The 16,428-nt window shown below is 67.4% G+C and overlaps 2 protein-coding genes across 8 annotated transcripts; one reads left to right on the top strand and one right to left on the bottom strand.

Annotated features, from left to right (window-relative positions):
- The first annotated feature begins 43 nt into the window (after positions 1-43).
- BAIAP3 (BAI1 associated protein 3) lies at positions 44-14,158 on the top strand. 6 transcript variants are annotated; one of them, XM_040459488.1, is made up of 34 exons: positions 44-148; positions 4,237-4,377; positions 4,579-4,666; positions 4,806-4,886; positions 5,263-5,370; positions 5,795-5,854; positions 5,992-6,058; positions 6,160-6,355; positions 6,700-6,744; positions 6,876-6,953; positions 7,075-7,177; positions 7,488-7,595; positions 7,693-7,788; positions 7,915-8,018; positions 8,292-8,412; positions 8,826-8,950; positions 9,057-9,147; positions 9,313-9,369; positions 9,451-9,548; positions 9,651-9,702; positions 9,792-9,922; positions 10,166-10,289; positions 10,368-10,511; positions 10,622-10,714; positions 10,812-11,003; positions 11,086-11,154; positions 11,231-11,310; positions 11,392-11,500; positions 11,872-11,943; positions 12,024-12,104; positions 12,198-12,318; positions 12,410-12,533; positions 12,618-12,823; positions 12,898-14,158. In XM_040459488.1, exons 2-34 carry the CDS (start codon positions 4,247-4,249, stop codon positions 12,999-13,001), a joined length of 3,459 nt encoding a protein of 1,152 aa, XP_040315422.1. In that variant the 5' UTR covers positions 44-148; positions 4,237-4,246; the 3' UTR covers positions 13,002-14,158. The 6 variants fall into 6 exon arrangements, with proteins under 6 accessions (XP_040315422.1, XP_040315421.1, XP_040315417.1 ...); XM_040459483.1 differs by having other exon boundaries at positions 50-148; positions 12,024-12,318; XM_040459484.1 differs by having other exon boundaries at positions 50-148; positions 11,231-11,500.
- On the bottom strand, positions 13,961-16,406 carry TSR3 (TSR3 ribosome maturation factor). 2 transcript variants are annotated; one of them, XM_040459492.1, is made up of 6 exons: positions 16,229-16,406; positions 15,929-16,127; positions 15,419-15,612; positions 14,874-15,050; positions 14,610-14,673; positions 13,961-14,333 (listed from the first exon to the last, which is right to left on the bottom strand). In XM_040459492.1, the coding sequence occupies exons 1-6, from the start codon at positions 16,338-16,340 to the stop codon at positions 14,156-14,158; spliced, it is 924 nt and encodes a 307-aa protein (XP_040315426.1). In that variant the 5' UTR covers positions 16,341-16,406; the 3' UTR covers positions 13,961-14,155. The 2 variants fall into 2 exon arrangements, with proteins under 2 accessions (XP_040315426.1, XP_040315425.1); XM_040459491.1 differs by having other exon boundaries at positions 15,908-16,127; positions 16,229-16,405.
- Positions 16,407-16,428: the final 22 nt, after the last annotated feature.

Genomic DNA, 16,428 nt, shown 5'->3' with positions numbered 1-16,428 from the left:
TGGGCGGGCCCCGCCGCCAGGCCCCGCCCCCGCAGCGCTCCGGGTTCGGCGCGGCTGCTAGCGCGCGCTGTGCCTGGCGTCTCTGGAGCGGGTGCGGAGCGCGGCATCTCCGGAGCCCCCCGACCGCGCGCCCCCCGCCCGGCCCACGGTGAGTGCGCGGCCTTTGGACGGCCTTGGGGCGCCCCCTCCTGCGACCGGCGCCCGGTCCGGCTCCTGCGTTTGCGGACCCCGAGGGGGCGCGGGGAGGCCCCCCGAGGAGGAGGGCGGCGGGAGGTCGCGAAGACGCTCCCTCGGCTCCGGGGAAATTGAAGCCGGCGCGTGCTCGGAGGGACGGTCTCGGGCCCTTCTCTGGGCCTGCGTCCCCAAGAGCGCCGGAGCGGGCGGGGATCGAGGAGGCGGACAGCAGGACCCCCCCCCCCCAACGACACCGGGGCCCCCATCCCCGCCAGGCGCAGGCCGCCGGTGGGTCGCGGCCAGGGACTTCAGAGACGCTCCGCGGGGTTTCCCAGGCAACCCGCCGGGGGCGGGGGTGGGGGAGATGCCCCCAGCGCCCAGTCCCCCCCACCCTGCCGCCAGTCTCCGTAGGACCCCTAGTCTCCACGAAGTCCCTCCACGGGTCGGAATGGTGTAAAACAACACGCACCTACCAGGCTTCTGACCTGCCCGCGACCACCCGCTCATCAGGGAGGGAAGGACCTCGAAGGATCTGGGGGCCCCCACCCCCGAGGCTCCCGCGGGGAGCACCGAGAGGAGGGGGACGGGAGGGGAGGGAGGGGGGACATCACGGTGGAGACCGGTGACTAAAGAGCGGGGGAGGGAGCCTCGGAGGAAGAACGGACAGAGAATTTAATTTTTCATGCGTTCATTCTAGAAGCATCTAGGTAGCCCCTGACAGTTGATCTCAGATTTCCTAGGGCTTCAGGTCCAGCTGCGGAGCTCGCTTAAAATCACATTCCCAGGCATCTCCCCAGGGACTGGGTTGGGATTAGATCTCAGGGAGCAGCATTTGTGATGGACACGGCTGCTGAGCTGTGTGCAGGGGAGCACTGTCTAGGGAGTCACAGGACAGTGAGAAATCAAGTAAAAAAAAAAAATGTGAAGGGAGTGGCTGGCTGGGAAGAGAAGGCTGAGAGGGTGACACAGAGACCAGAATGTGGGGCCAGACATCCTGCCACTGCCCGTACACACCCAGGGTAGCATCAACAGACCCCTGCCCTCGCTTCACCAGGGACCGGATTTTGGTAAGAAGGGACCTAGTGTTCTGAGTGTTTATTATGAAGGTGTTTATTCATTGTGAGGGTGGCCAGGTGGCCACAGGGGACACTAACTAGGGAGATACATCTGGCTCTGCTCAGGTGCCCCTAGACTCACCCGCTTTGGTGCCACCTAAGCCCACAGGTGGGCTTACAGGAGACGGGTGTGGCTTACAGCCCTCGCTTTGAGTCCTGGCTCCGGGCGGGTCAGCCCAGCCCCGGGCTGCGAAACGGGACGGTGATAGCAACTTTGCAGAATTGTCTTTTCCTATTCACCCTGGGTCTTGAAGACAGCCAGGGGACCTAGGTGGTACTTTCGGCTTGGCCCCGGTGCCAGTGTGGCATTCAGCTCCTTGGCCAGCCTCACTTTGTCCGTCGGGCAGTCGCTCTGGCCCTGGTGGCCGGGCACGAGCGGAGGCTACAGACACATTTTGCTGTGTGCTGCTGCCCGGGGCCATAAGGGACAGAGACAGGGAGAGCTCAAGGAGGGGCTCTGTTGGGGGCCGGCAGAGGGTCCCTGCAGCCAGCAAGTGCTTCCTGGGGGTCAGCCACGCACCCACCGCTGGTGCGGCTCCGAGTGAGGTGCTGGCTGGCTCCCAGGGCCCAGGCCATTTGGTGCAGAAACGTCATCAGTGCCCCAGCAGCCAGGGGTTTCCAGGGCGACTGGAGGAGTGTCTGGGCACCCAGGGATGAGCCATCTCTCCCAGACACCGGTGACCAGACGCCACTTTTGCCCCCATCTGGCCCGTGGGCTGAGGGAGGGAGCCCCACGGAGGGGGAGCCAGCCTGTCTGGACCCCCAGAAGTCAGGAGGTGCCGGGAGCTTAGAGCTTGAGCACCACAGAATGGAGTTCATCCCTGGCCACTTGCTGGCTCTGTGGCCTTGAGTAAGCGCCTAACCCCGGGGCCTCAAGCTTGGGGCCTTTTGGGGGCTGTGATTATGAGGTGAGGTGGCTCCCCCTCTACCCTGAATGTTTTATTGCCACAAAGACACCCCGTCTCTGCGGCTCAGGCCGCTTGGTTCCTGCGTCACGTTTGTCTCTGGGACTGTGAGCCCCTGTAGCCCCTGTCACACGCAGACGCAATTGGCGGTTGCCCTGGCAACGGCTCAAGCAGTGGCTGCTCCCTTGCTTTGGGGGGCCGGGGGGGGGGGGGGGCAGCAGCCTCTTCCCCCACAGCTAGAGAGGAGGGGGGTGCCCTGATGCCCGTCCCCTTAGGACCTCGCTGCTGGCGGTAGGGGCGACAGCTTCCAGAACCACATGCCCCAGCCGCTGAGCCCCGTCCACACATCCTCCCGATCTTTGAAGGGAGGCTCCCGGGGGAGGCAGTAAGAAGTATGAGGAAGGTGGGGGCCTCGTTTCAGGGCCATGGGCCAGTTGTCCTTTCTGTCCCCAGCTCTCGGGTCTGGTCAGATGAGACCCTCTGAGCCCAGCATTCCGTAGAACCAGGGCTGGGGCACCAGCGGGTAGGAGGATGTGCCATCTGCAGTGGTGGCCTGAGCAGGGACGGCAGCGCAGGGACCAGTGAGAGGCAGACAGACACAGCTGGGAGCAGGGATCCGGTTTGTTGAACAAAATCTGTAGGACTCATGAGGTGCCGTCTGCCCTGGCCCCAGCGCTCCCAACAGGGCACAGGATTCTAAGGAGGAGGGAGCAGGCGTTAAGTAGAGATGTGCAGGAACACTAACTGCCCATGAGATCGGGGGCAGGTATAGTTGGAGTGGGCTGAGTCCCCATTTCCTGTTTTGTCCAGTGAAAACGACAGTGCTTCTCCGCACAGCTGTGCCTGGGCTGGAGGGGCCCTCAGTGAGTGGACAAGTGGGCACCACCAGGGAAGGGGACCAGGGCAGTGGGTGCAAAGGCCCTGTGGTACCCTGAAGGGAGCATGATAGGTCCTGTGCGGAGGCACAGGCTGACATCCTGGGGCAGGGAAGTCCGAAAGGTGGGCACCGAGGGTCAGATTCAGCCTAGCGGGGTGGGGGGTCAGCACTTTCCTCTGCTAGCTTTCAGCAGGGGTGCACGAAGACCACCCTGGGGTTTGGGGAGGCACAGGCGGGTCGGGAAGGGGTCGGGTGCCTGGGCTGGTCAGGGCTGAGCAGGAGCAGGGCTCGAGGGCCCACGGCTGCTTAGTGGTCCTCCTGCCCTTCCTCCGGGGTCTGCAGGGGACACTGTGGCCCCAGGGGGAGGTGTGCAAGTGCGCCCACAGGGAGACGATGGGGCGCTGTCCCTTGGCTGTGCTGGGCGGGTGAGGACTTCGCCAGCGGCCCCTCCTGCGCATGCTGGCCACTCGGGGTGAGGGGGTCTCGAGGAAGGCCCCAGGCACGGTGGCCTCTTCTTGCCCAAGCTCCTCTGCAGGATGAGGACTTTGGGAGTCCTGGGGAGGGGTTGCCTCCTGCAGGACCTTTGCCTGCCCCGGCCCCAGACTGGACCATTACAGGCTGGGTGAATTGGACACCCCTCCCCGACAACTCCGTCCCGTTCGCAAGGCGCCCAGGAGATACAGGCACTTGCTGCCGAGCGGTCCTAGGACCCGAGGGACACAGCCAGGGGTCCCAGCCCTAGATGGGCGGCGGCGGCGGCGGGAGCGTGGCAGTACGGGCCCTCTGCGGTGAAGTCCAGCAGCGACCGTTGACGGAGCCCGGACTGTGCCAGCACGACCACCGCCTGGCAGCCTCGTCCCGTCTCCGGCGCGGCCCCGCAGGGATGTCCCGTCTTGCAGATGGGACACGAAGGCCGAGGGAGCCCGAGGGACCGGCCCCCGGTGGCCCCTGGGTGCCCAGCGCGAAGCAGCACGGGAGCCAAGTCCCAGGGCCTCAGGCTCCCTTGCTCCGCGGAGGCCGGGAGGCTGCGCCGTCAGGAACGCGGCCCGTGTGCGCTTCCGGCGGATCCGTTCCCCGCTCGATGTGCACCCGGTGCGGTTTCTGGGGCCGGCGCGGCGGTGCTGCTGGGACGTGCAGGGGCCGCAGCCGTGCGCTCTGCCCGCAGACCGCCGGCCATGACGACCCTGCTGGAGATCAAGAGCAGCGTGCTGCGGCAGGTGCAGGCGTGCCCCACCTTCCGCCGGAGGGCCGAGGGAGAGCCGGCCGCCACCAGCGCTGACCCCCCGGAGCCGGCCGCAGGGGCTTGGTGGGTGCTCCGCGCCCAAGCCTGCACCGTCGCGCGCCCCCGGGGGAGCTGGGAGAGCGGGGCGCGCCGTGGACGCCGCGCTGGGTCCCCGGATGTGTGGACACGGGGAATCCCCTCGAGGCGCACGGCCGGCAGCTGGTCCTGGGCAGGGGGCGGGTGTGTGCCGGGGGCCCGGGTCTCAGGCCTGGCCTCTCCCTGCAGGAAGCCCGGGGACGGCGTGGAGTTCTTCGCTCACATGCGCCTCATTCTGAAGAAGGGGGAGGGCAGACAGGGCCTGCCGTGCCCCGAGGTGAGGATGGCCCAGAGCTGCTGCCCCGTGTGGGCCTCCCTGCCAGCCCCCTCTGCAGTGGGCCCCCACCCCTCAAACCGACTCCCACCGTCCCTGGGGCCCTCCCCCCTCTAGACCCTCACCCCAGTGCTCCTCACAGGTCCTCTTGCGCAGCGGTTCGCCAGCCCCTGCTGAGCCCGTTGACCCCAGCCGTGGCCTGAGAGCCCTGACCCAGGAGGAGGTAAGGGGGAGGGGGCCTGGCCCCAGGGAGGGTCTGGGAGCACCTAAGATGGGCCTGGCCCGGGATCTGGGGACAGGGTGGACACCAGAGGTGGCAAGGGTGAGTGGGCCGGGACTTCCCATGCAAGCGAGTAGGAAGCAGAGCTCAGGGGGCCAGTGCAGGGCCCAGCAGGTGCAAAGGTCCTGATGCTGGGACTGCGGTCTGCCAGTGGGGGGAGCTCCTGAGGACTGCCCCCCCCCCCCCCGCCCCTCCCAGGCATACAGGGGGTGGAACCAAGGAGCCCCGACCCCCAGTGGCCAGGGCTCAGGGCCTGGGGCTGAAGGATATAGGGATGGGGCGGCTGGGACTCAGGGTGTGCGCCCCTCCCCACCCACAGGTGGAGATGCTCTATGAGGAGGCCTTGTACACAGTCCTCTACCGTGCAGGGACCATGGGCCCTGACCAGGTGGATGACCAGGAGACCCTACTGGGCTACCTTCAGCAGGTGAGCCCCACCTGCCCACCCTCCGTGCTGGCCTGGCCGTGCCTGGTCAGGGGAGCCCTTTCCTCTGCCTGGAGGCATCCCCATCACCATCACCCATGTAACACACACAGATTCGCCCCACGTATGGAACACACACATACCCACACGTGCATGTGCAGATACACGTATGTGCTGGTAGGTGTGCCCGGGAGGATGGAGGGATGGGGACACACAAACACACACACACACACACACACACAAAGAAGGGTAGAAAGCACAAACCGACAGAGGAACGGACCCAGAGGATGGACCGACAGATAAACAGATCTTTCCTCCTCCTCTGTGTGTGTGTGTGTGTGTTTCCTCTGCCCCGGGAGGCCCCCAGGACAATGGCCAGGTTTGCCTCGGGGGTACCTGGGCCCTCACACCGGCCCACCCTCTATAGGTGTTTGGTACCAGCCCTGAGGAGCACGCTGAGGCCATTGAGCGTGTGAAGAAGGCCAAGGTGAGGCTGCCACCCACGTGGGCAGACGCTGGCCAGCCGCGGTGCTAGGGCTCGGGGTGGGGAGGACACAGAGCAGGGCCTTGTCGCGGTCACACCGAGCCTTCTGCAAGAGGCCGGTCAGCACCCTCTGCCCACAGGCCCCCACGTATGCCCTGAAAGTCTCTGTCATGCGTGCCAAGAACCTGCTGGCCAAAGACCCCAATGGTGAGTGGGGACCAGCCTGGACCTCGGCTGTGCCCGGGTCCGGTGGCCACGGAGGGACGGAGGGCCCAGGGCTGGCGGCTGAGGCACCCGATGTGTCTCAGGCTTCAGTGACCCGTACTGCATGCTGGGTATCCTGCCGGCCTCGGGTGCCCCCCGGGAGCCAGGGCCGCGCACGGAGCAGCGCTTCAGCTTCCGCAAAGGCAGCAAGCGTGGGGGTCCGCTCCCGGCCAAGTGCATCCAGGTCACCGAGGTCAAGAGCAGCACCCTGAACCCTGTCTGGAAGGAGAACTTCGTCTTGTAAGGGCCCTGGCCCAGCTGGGCGGCAGGGCGGTCGGGCGGGGGGGTGCTGCCTGCTGGGCCAGAGCATGTCCTGAGGACGCAGGCCGGTGGCTGCCACACTGTGCCTGCCCCAGGGGCCCGAGTGGGGGCTGTTCACGTGACCACTGTCCAGAGGAGGAAATCGCCTCAGAGAGAGGTGCCATGCCCCGGGGGCCACAGAGTCAGGATCCAAATCCGGGCGGCCTGTCCTGAGAGCTCGAGCTCGTGGACCCCTGCCCGCAGCTCCTGAAATTGTCCCTGCCCTCGCCCCTGGGCAGGGGATGGTCCTCCACCCTCTGGGCTGCTCTCCGTTTTCCTTACAGTGAGATCGAGGATGTCAGCACGGACCAGCTGCACCTGGATATCTGGTAGACGCCCCTGGTCCCTGCAGGGCAGCGGGTGTGGGTGCACCTGCTCGGGGAGGGGGCGTGGGTTGAGAGAGGACCCTCAGGGCCCAGCCAGGCTCCAGACAAGCCAGGTTTCCGCGCCCCGCCCCTAGGGACCATGACGATGATGTGTCTCTGGTGGAAGCATGCAGGAAGCTGAATGAAGTCATCGGCCTGAAGGGCATGAGCAGGTATGACAGGTGGGACCCTCGTGCCCCCCAGACACCGGGGCTGCAGCTTGGCCACGTGGGCCAGCAGATAGTGGCTCCCCAGGGACCGAGGTGGGGCCGCCCCCCCCCCTGCTTTGCCTAGGTATTTTAAACAGATTGTCAAGTCGGCCCGTGCCAATGGGACAGCAGGGCCCGCGGAGGACCACACAGATGATTTCCTGGGGTGTCTCAACATACCCGTCCGGGTGAGTGGGGGCCGGGGCTCTGCTCACGGACCGCCTGTTTGTGGGGTCTCATCCTCCGGGGATACTGCTGGTGGGTCTGCCCTGCGACTCCCCCAAGCATCTCCTGGCCTTCTTGGGCTGGTGGGGCCTTCAGCTGCAGGGGAGGGGGAAGGAACAGCTTCCTGGGTGTCCGGGCACCCCTGAGGGCTCACTCGGTGCTGACCACCCGTCTCTGGGGCCAGCAGAGCTGTGTGTTCTCCTCTCGGTCCCACAGAGAGTCCGTGGGAGGGAGCTGGAGGGGGGATGGCCGGTGTGAACCCTTTCCTTTCAGGAGGTGCCCGTGGCGGGTGAAGACCGCTGGTTCAAGCTGGAACCACGCTCCAGCGCCTCCCGCGTTCAAGGAGACTGCCAGCTGGTCCTCAAGCTGATCACCACACAGGTGGGGAGCCGTGGGGGTCCCTTGCCCTGTGTCTTGGCCGTGCACCCCTGCCCACGGGCTTGGGCAGGGCTGGTGACGGGCGGCTCCTGCATTCCAGAGGGACACGGGCATGAGCCAGCGCGGGCGGGCGGGCTTCCTGTCCTACATGCTGCTGCTCAGTCGTCTCCTGCAGTTCGAGCACCGATCCGAGGAGGTAGCCTCGCCCTCCGAACGGGGCTGACCGGGCGCCTGGGGAGGCAGAGCAGGGGAGCCTGGGCACCGAGGGAAGGAGGGGATGGCGGCCCCTGCCTGCATCCACGCCTGCCCCCAACTCCCCCAGCCCAAGGCGAGCTGCTGGCGGGGAGAGCTCAGCGGGCCCGCGGCCACGATCCTCTGCCTGCACGGCGCGCAAAACAACCTGTCGGCGCTGCAGCTGGCTGTGCTGTGAGTGGGCGGGGCCTCCGGGGGCGGGGCACAGGGAGGCCGGCGGCGGGTGGGCGGGCCTCGGGGCGGGGCACGGGCAGGCTGGCGGCGGGCGGGCGGGCGGGGCCTCGGGGCGGGGCGAGCGAGGGAAGGAGTCCTCTGAGTGGGAAGGCATGAAAGGGGGCGGTGCCATGGGGGAGTTGGGGGCGTGTAAGGGGCAAGTAGGAGGGGCACGGGGGGGGTGGTCTCATCGGGGTCTCCGTGCCCATGGGCGGGGCTCCCCCCGACTTGCAGGCACTGGCAGGTCAGCAGCCGCCACCATCAGACCCGGACCCTGGACTACGGCTACCTGCTGGGGCTGCTGGAGGACATGCAGGCGCATTGGGAAGAGGCGTCTTCGCTGCCCCAAGGGCAGGTGAGCTGTTCCTGGGGGGTGTGCTGTGGGGCCGCTGGCGCTGGGGCAGACAGGGCGGAGTGCTGCCCACATGGGGTGCTCGGCTTACAGGGCCCTGTGGGGCTGAAAACAAACTTCATGACCCAGGATAGAGCGGGTACTGTGCGATGCTGAGACAGGGGATGTGTCCGAGTCCCAGGAGAGGGAGGTCGTGCCCTCCATCTGGGCGAGGGACGAAGGGAGTGGGTGCGCGGCTCGGAGCTGGGGGGGGGGGGGGGGGGGCACCAAGGCCCTGAGGCCGTGGGGACTGTGGTGGCTGAGTTTGGAGAAACCAGGCCCACGGATGGCCCAAGGAGGCCCTTGCAGACTGGCTGCCCCTACCCACCCCGTGGGGAGGGCAGTAGGGGTCAGCTCCGACGGGCCGGTGCCCCCAGGAGGAGAGCCTGGCTGACAGCTTCAATGCCTTCTCCGAGTTTGGGCTGCGGCTGCTGCGTCAGCTTCGAGACTTCTTCCCCGCCACCAACAGCACTGCCGTCTACCGTCTGGAGCTGCTGCTCAAGTGGGTGTAGCCCAGGCCCTGGCCGGGGGTGGGGGCGTGGGGGGGTCGGTGGGGGTGGGTAGGGAGCTGGGCGGGGCAGCGCACAGTCAGCGGGCGGCCCCTCCAGGTGTCTCAGCAAGATGCAGATCTTCCAGCCTTCCTTTGAGGTGTGCTCCTTCCGGACAGAACTAAACGCGGACATCTCTGCTGCTCTGAAGGTGTGTCCAGTAGCGAATCTGTGCCCGGTGCCCGCCCCTCGCGGCCCACACGGGGGCGCCCAGCCGCGCCCACCCCCGGCTCCCGGCCTGCTCCGCCACGCTCCAGGGCCCTTTTAACCTCCCCCCCCCCAACTCACCACCCCCTGTTGGTGGCTTGTCTTGCAGAGAGGCAACCGTGAGTGGTATGACAGGCTCCTGAACACCAAGAGTCCTCGAGAGCAGGTGCCGCGGGGGAGGGGAGCGGAGGGGGGGCGGCAAGTAGGTGCCGGCCAGAAGGTCAGTGTGAACCGGGCTTCCTCGCAGTCGGGGCCGCAGCGCCTCGCCGGGCTGGTCGAGCTGGCGGACGCCGTCTACGAGGATCTGCAGTCCTGCTACGGCATCTACGCCAGCCTCTTCCACAGGTGGGGCCCAGGGCTCTGCCCGCCGTCCCTGCCCCCGGCCCCTCAGGGATGCCGCCAGGCCGGTGGCGGGGCAAGCAGGTGTGTGACATTTGTTCCCTGCAGCATCACCGACATCGACTTCTTCACACTCACTTTCCGGCAGCTGGAGCGTCTGGTGAGGAGGGGCTGTGGGGAGAAGCCCCCGGGCTGGAAAGGGGCCCGCTTTCCCTGTTGCTGGTGGCGTGAATGCGTCCTCCTGAGTAGGTGGCCGAGGAGGCATGGGTGCTGACGGAGGAGCTGAGCCCCAAGATGACCCTCGAGGTGGCCTCAGGGCTCTTCGAACTGTACGTGACCCTGGCGGACATCCAGCGTTTCTGGAGCAGCATCCCCGGCCGGTGGGTGCCCTGCCCCAACCTATCCCGTTCCCCCCACCTGCCCTGTCTGTCTCCTCCCACTGTTGGCCTCCCAGACCTGCACCCACTCCCACCTGTCCCCCAGCCTCCTCTAGGAGGCCTCTGGGACAGCCCGAGGGCCCTTGGAGGCAGGCTCTCCCGGGTGTCCCCTTGGGCCGGGACCCTGGGACGTGCTGGCTCAAGGTGTCGGATTCCGGGCGAGCTCCCACTGGCCTCCTGCCACAGCGACAGCCGCTCCCTCGCCCTGGCTGGCATCCATGGCCCGTTCCTGCCCGCTGTGAAGCTTTGGCTGCAGGTGCTGCGGGACCAGGTCAGGTGGAGGCTGCAAGGAGCCGTGGATGTGGACACGGTGAGTAGGCGCCCGGGCCTGAGGGTGCTGGGCTCAGCCAGGGCCCCCCCTTGCCACCCAGGCCTCCTGCCTTCCTAGCTGGAGCCCATGGACACCTCCTCCAAGCACAGCAGTTCTGCGGCCACGGCTAGTCTCTGCTTCGGTCACATCCAGGAGCTGTGGGCCCGCCTGGCATGGCCGGACCCTGCCCAGGCCGAGGCCCTGGGCACCCAGCTCAGCCAGGTGTGTTGGCTGTGCGCTGGGGAGCGTGGTCTGGGAGGAGACGAGTCTGGGAGGGCCGCGGGCCCAGGGGACACAGCCCGCAGCTCCTGAGCCCTCGTCTCCCACCGTAGGACCTGTGTGCGGCCACCCTCTTCTACACTGAGCTGCTGCGGAAGAAGGTGGACGCTCAGCCGGGGGCCGCGGGCGAGGCAGTGAGCGAGCCAGTGAGCGGCCTGGCGGGCAGGGGGCGGAGCCGGGGGCGGGGCGGGGCCACCACCGGGCTGCCGACCCCTCCCCCCCCGACGTGGGCCGCCTCCCCAGCTCTGTGTGGTTCTCAACAACGTGGAGCTCCTGCGCAAGGCTGCCGGGCAGACGCTGCGGGGTCTGGCGTGGCCGGAGGTGACCTCGGGGCCCGAGGGGGTGCTCCCGCGCCCTCTGCTCGGCTGTGCACAGGCCCTGGACGAAGACCTGCAGCAGGAGGTCCACACCGTGACGGCGCACCTGACCTCCAAGGTGGGCGGGCGGGCGGGCGGGCGGGCAGAGGACCCGGCCGCCCCCTCACTGCCACTTGGTGCTGAGCTCTGCCGTCCCTCAGATGGTGGCTGACATCAGGAAGTACGTGCAGCACATCAGCCTGTCGCCCGACTCCATCCAGAACGATGAAGTGAGGGCCTGGGCACCGAGGGGAGCGTGCGTGGGGTGGGGCCCGGGCAGTGTGGCATTGAGGATGCTGCCCGCAGGCCGTGGCCCCGCTCATGAAGTACTTGGATGAGAAGCTGGCCCTGCTGAATACCTCCCTGGTGAAGGAGAACCTTAGCAGGTACAGCTTGGGGCGGTTGGGCCGGTGCGGGGCCTGGGGTCCCTTCATGGGCACGGGCACGGGCACGGAGTGTCCCTGCAGGGTGCTGGAGGCCCTCTGGGAGCTGCTCCTGCAGGCCATCCTTCGGGCACTGGGGGCAAACCTCGACGTCTCTGCCGATTTCTACGGCCGCTTCCACTTTACGCTGGAGGTAGGTGGAGGGGCCTCCCTGCTGGGGCTCCCAGGCCCTTGTCCGGGCCACCTGGCCATGTGCCCTCGGCCGGGAGGCCTGGCCTTCCCAGCCCGGACCGCTCCCCTGGGATCCCACCAGACCAGTGCCTCCTCCCTGCCGGCCGCCTGTGTGAGCAGCACCTGGGCCACCTGCCCAGACCGTTGTCGGGCCCCAGGCACTGGCATTCCTCCCCCCCACCCCCACCCCGCCCCGGTTTGCGCTAGGTGTGACAAGTGGCTCTGCCCCGGGGCTCCCAGGCGCCCTGGTGCTGCTCAGGGCTCCGCCTGGCACCACCGCTAGCCCCAGCACGACCCGTGCCCCACATCCCTCCCACTTCGCCCTGCCCCCAGGCCCTGGTGAGTTTTTTCCACGCGGAGGGCCAGGGTCTGCCCCTGGAGAGCCTGAAAGACGGAAGCTACAAGGTGAGTCTGGCCCCGGGGCCGCGGGAGACGGGGGCGCGGCGCCGGGGGAGCCCACGGTCAGCAGCCCCTCGGCTCCGCAGAGGCTGGAGGAGGAGCTGCGCCTGCATCAGTGCTCCACCCGCGAGTGCATCGAGCAGTACTACCTGGACAAACTCAAGCAGGTAGCGAGGCCCCGTGTGCGCACGCGCAGTGTGGGCACGCGGCCCAGCCCCCGAACCCCTGCGCCGCGGTCACTGGCGCAAGCCCTTCCGCAGAGGTCCCTGGAGCAGAAGCGGTTCGGACGCCTGAGCGTGCGCTGTCACTACGAGGCAGCGGAGCAGCGGCTGGTGGTGGAGGTGCTGCACGCCGCGGACCTGCCGCCGCTGGACGCCAACGGTGAGGGGCGGGGCCGGGGCCAGCGGAGGGGGCGAGGGGGCGGGGCCTCTGGGGGCGGTGCTCACGGTCCGCACGCGGCTGTGCCCCCCAGGCCTGAGTGACCCGTTTGTGATCGTGGAGCTGGGCCCGCCACACCTCTTCCCGCTGGTCCGCAGCCAGAGGACCCAGGTGAAGAACCGGACGCTGCACCCCGTGTATGACGAGCTCTTCTACTTGTGAGTGTCCCCCCCCCCCCGCCCGCGACCCCCGCCCCCTCCCGGACAGGGGGCAGGGCTCCAGGGACTGCCCTTCGCCCGCAGCTCTGTGCCGGCAGAGGCGTGCCGCTGCCGCGGTGCCTGCGTGCTGTTCACCGTCATGGACCACGACTGGCTGTCCACCAACGACTTCGCGGGGGAGGCAGCCCTCGGCCTGGGCGGCGTCGGCGGCATAGCACGACCTCAGGTGGGAGGGAGCGCGAGGGCCAGGCAGCCCGTCACCTTGCATCTGCGCCGGCCCAGGGCCCAGGGTGAGTGAGGGTCCGGGGGTGGCGGGTTCGACGGCCGCCGCGGTCTCATGCCGGCCCCACCCTCCCGCCTGTAGTGAAGTCGGCACTGAGGATGCTGGAGGGCCGCACCAACAAGGAGGCGCAGGAATTTGTCAAGAGACTCAAGGAGCTGGAGAAGTGCATGGAAGCGGACCCCTGAGCTCCCGCCCGCCCCCAACCCAGTCCTGCCCCGCATCAGCTTTGTGCCGTGGGGCTCATGCTCCCCCGTGTGGTGTGCGTGCTGCCCCGGCCGTGTCTGTGTGGTGTGTACCGTGAACCCCTTGCGTCCAGTGAGCAGCCCCCACCCTGGATCTGGGGGTAACTCGCGGGGCCTGGCCACCCGGCAAGCTTCTCTATCTGCAACCTTAGCTTGTGCAGCCCGCGCAGGGTTCCCGGAGGGGTGGCTCTGCTCCCCAGGAGACATCAGGCTACGTCTGGAGGCGTTTTCGGTGGTCACGGCTACTACTGAAGGAGGTGCCGACGGCACCCATGGCGAGACCAAGGACGGTGCTGGAAGTCCTGCGGTAAACGTGACAGCACCCTCCGCCCAGCAAGGAACAGCCCGCCCCAAACGTTACCAGTGCCACAGCCCTTCTCAGAGGAAGCACGGTCTTCGTTTTGTGGGGTGGGGAGTGTGACAGGGCCTCGCAGGCCAACAGGAGGGATGGCCCAGGTTTGGGTCTGGACAACCCCAGCTGTGGTGGGAAACCGCTCCCAGGTGTCCTGGTGGAGGGACAAAGTGAGCGTCTGGGACCCTTCACCCTCACCCAAGGGCACACACAGAGGTTTGCTAAGCAGCGCGCGGGTCTCCAATCCCCACCTGGCTCCTAGGCCTGGGGGAGGGTGCCCCCAGGTCACTGTGAGGCCGGGACCTCATGCAAGGTCGATCGGTCAGGGTGAGGGGCCCCACGTCGGCCACTCAGCTGTGCAGTTACTGTCCCTCCGTGTGCGCACACGCGTGCCCATGCAAGATGGGCCCCAAGCCCGGCACCCCACCGTCCAGCGGCCCAGACCCTTCCCGTCTGACCCTTCCCGCCCGACTCGGCCTCGCTGGAGACTGAGAGTCCCCTCCCCCCCATCCCCAGGGCAAGTGCAAAGAAACAGGCTCACACCGGGGTCTCCTGGCTTGCTGCTTCACTGGGAGGGCTCGAAGGCCCCAGAGCACGGCTGTGTCAGAACCGCGGGGACACAGTCCAGGGCCACTCGGTGTTGAGAGGGCTGAGGCTGCCAGCCTGTCTGTATCTCCACAAATCCTGCCGCTCTCTCTCGAGTTTCTTATTGCTCCGCCTCAAAAAATATACGTGTCTGCAACCTTTAGTCTCTCTGCCGTTTCTTGATTCCTTTCCAAACCTGGGCGGGGGCCCTGGCCTCTGCCTCCTGCTTCTGAGAACCCTCTTCAGGGCAGCCGCTGCCGTCTCCTCGGTCCTCGGCATCAGGCCCGCGCTCCACAGGCTCGTCCTCGCTGTCGCTTTCACTGCTGTCCGTAAGCAGCCTGGAAGGGAGAGGTGCGTTCACTAAAGGCACCATCCCCGGCACGCTCGCTCACAGAAGCCCCAGCTGAGAACGGATTCTCCTATTCCCTGTGTTCTCAAAACCAGCACCTCTCCAGTAGGGCGGCCACGGTCCTTGACCACAGTCACAAAATCATCGTGCCGTTGTTTGGGGATCCACCCCCCCCCCCCCCCCGCCGCCATCCACAGGAGGGGCCGAGGCCAGAGGAGAGCCCTGGGTCTGACCTGTCCCCATACTGGGAAGCCCAAGGACCTACCGGGTGCCAGCCAGCGGCCTGTTGGGGTTTGCAAACTCTCGCCCAGAATCCACATCGAAAGGATCTGAACAGAGGAAGCAAGTAAGAAAAACACCCACACGTGACCTCAGAGCGCACACAAGCCTCCCACAAGCTGGGGCAGGATGCGCCGGGGGGGGGGGGGGGGCGCGCCAGCTTCTCAAAAAGAGGGTGCAGGCCTGGAGGAGGATAAGCATGAGCGTCCTGGCACCCAGCCAGGGGGCCTGTGTCCGTGCCAGGGCTCACCGATTTCCTCCTCCCCGGGGTGCTCCTTGGCGCAGGCCAGGAACTCCTGCTCCGCCTGCAGCACCTCCTCTGGGCCGCTGCAGGCCGCGTACTTGTCCAGGAGCTGGCGGTTCAGGTCTAGGAAGCCCTTGCCCCATTTGAACTTTCGCAGCAAGATGACAGCAAGGTCGGAGAAGCCTGATGGTGAGGACACAGAAAACGCAAGGATGCTGACAATCCCTCTCCCGTCCCAAGTGTGCTCCCGGCACCCTCAAGGCCGTCCCAAGATCTGACACTCTGTCCCTCGGTCCAGACGGCCTGCTCACCCGCCTCCGCCACCCACTAAGGCCCTCTTCCCACGTCTCGTGGGGCCGCCTGTCTGAGCCTCTACTGGGACCATAAATTCTCTGAGGACAAGTGGAGGGGTGACAAAGGTGGGATTGAAATCCTAGCCTGTCCACCTTGACCACACCACGGGCCCTCCCGTCCCTCCCGGGACGTGCCAGCAGAAAACACACTGCTGGGAGCCTAGCCAGACTTCCAGGCTAGCGGGCTCCGGCGCTCACCGAGGATACAGAAGGTGGCGGCGAAAGCCTCCACGCAAGACAGTTTGCAGGGTCGGCCGTAGTTCACGGGGTTGGCTGCTACCAGGTGGGGCAGCAGCCGCAAGTGGCCCCCGCGCATCTTCCCAAACGGTGTCTCATCCAGTCGGGCCCAGGAGCAGTCGATGACCGCGACCCCACACCGTGCCACCAGCTGTCTGTCAGAAGCAGAGGAGGGCTAGGTTCCGGGGGCCCGCACCACGGTGGGGTCCCGAAAACTGACTTTACTAGAGATACAAGAACATCATTCCCCGGCCCCGAAACAGCCTCAACGATGTGTGTTCCCGGGGTAGGCTCCTTTATTCACTCCACAAACGTTTACTGAGGTGCTACTATGTCCTGCATTAGGGATGGGGGCGGGGGGCGCAAACTAGACAGGTAGAAAAGCTCGGAAAGGGCCGGGGGCTTACTGAGACTCCCGCCCACGCCCCTGACCCCCCCCCCCGCTCCTACCTGTCCGCGGGGGACACGTACTGGGAGCCCACGGGGCTGAGCACCACGCCGCCGAACCTGTGGCCCAGGCGCAGGCAGCGCACCAGGCCCAGGCGGGCCAGCTTGCGGCCCGTGCAGCGCCGGGGGTCGCAGTGGCCCAGCTCCCACATGGCCAGCGGGCACGGCAGCCGCGCCGGGCCCGAAATGCCCTCGTCCTCGGCCGCCTCTGGCTCCACGGACGCTGCACCGGAGCAGAGAAGGGTACCGAGCCTCAGGCGCAGCTCCGAGGGCCCGCCCCGGGCCTGCGACCCCCGGCCCAGTCCCCGATCGCGCCCCACTCACCGCGCAGCGCGGCGCCCACCTCCTCCGCGAAGGCCTCCAGGGAGCGGCCCGCGGGGCGCCGAGCGCGGCCGCCTTCGGCCACCGGCCCGCGCGCCGCCCTCCTGCGGCCCATGGCGGGGAGCAGCCGGGGGATCCCCGACACTCGGCCGCACGCCTCCTCTGCCGCCCACCTGCGCAGGCGCCGGGCGCCACTTCCGGCC

Source organism: Herpailurus yagouaroundi, unplaced genomic scaffold, assembly GCF_014898765.1.
Source record: "Herpailurus yagouaroundi ecotype Mexico unplaced genomic scaffold, PumYag 222, whole genome shotgun sequence".
Classification (NCBI taxonomy): domain Eukaryota; kingdom Metazoa; phylum Chordata; class Mammalia; order Carnivora; family Felidae; genus Herpailurus; species Herpailurus yagouaroundi.
The sequence above is the reverse complement of the archived record's forward strand: the minus strand, read 5'-3'. Positions and strand labels throughout refer to the sequence as shown.

What these genes read in the sequence shown, in the direction of transcription:
- BAIAP3 (XM_040459487.1), top strand. Translation starts at nt 4,247, where the DNA reads ATGACGACCCTGCTGGAGATCAAGAGCAGCGTGCTGCGGCAGGTGCAG. An exon ending in TCCGGCAGCTGGAGCGTCTG is followed by an intron (nt 9,703 to 9,791) that starts GTGAGGAGGGGC and finishes CCTCCTGAGTAG; the next exon opens with GTGGCCGAGGAGGCATGGGT. An exon ending in TATGACGAGCTCTTCTACTT is followed by an intron (nt 12,534 to 12,617) that starts GTGAGTGTCCCC and finishes CTTCGCCCGCAG; the next exon opens with CTCTGTGCCGGCAGAGGCGT.
- TSR3 (XM_040459491.1), bottom strand. Translation starts at nt 16,340, where the DNA reads ATGGGCCGCAGGAGGGCGGCGCGCGGGCCGGTGGCCGAAGGCGGCCGC. An exon ending in GGTGGGCGCCGCGCTGCGCG is followed by an intron (nt 16,128 to 16,228) that starts GTGAGTGGGGCG and finishes GCTCCGGTGCAG; the next exon opens with CGTCCGTGGAGCCAGAGGCG. An exon ending in TACGTGTCCCCCGCGGACAG is followed by an intron (nt 15,613 to 15,907) that starts GTAGGAGCGGGG and finishes TGCTTCTGACAG; the next exon opens with ACAGCTGGTGGCACGGTGTG.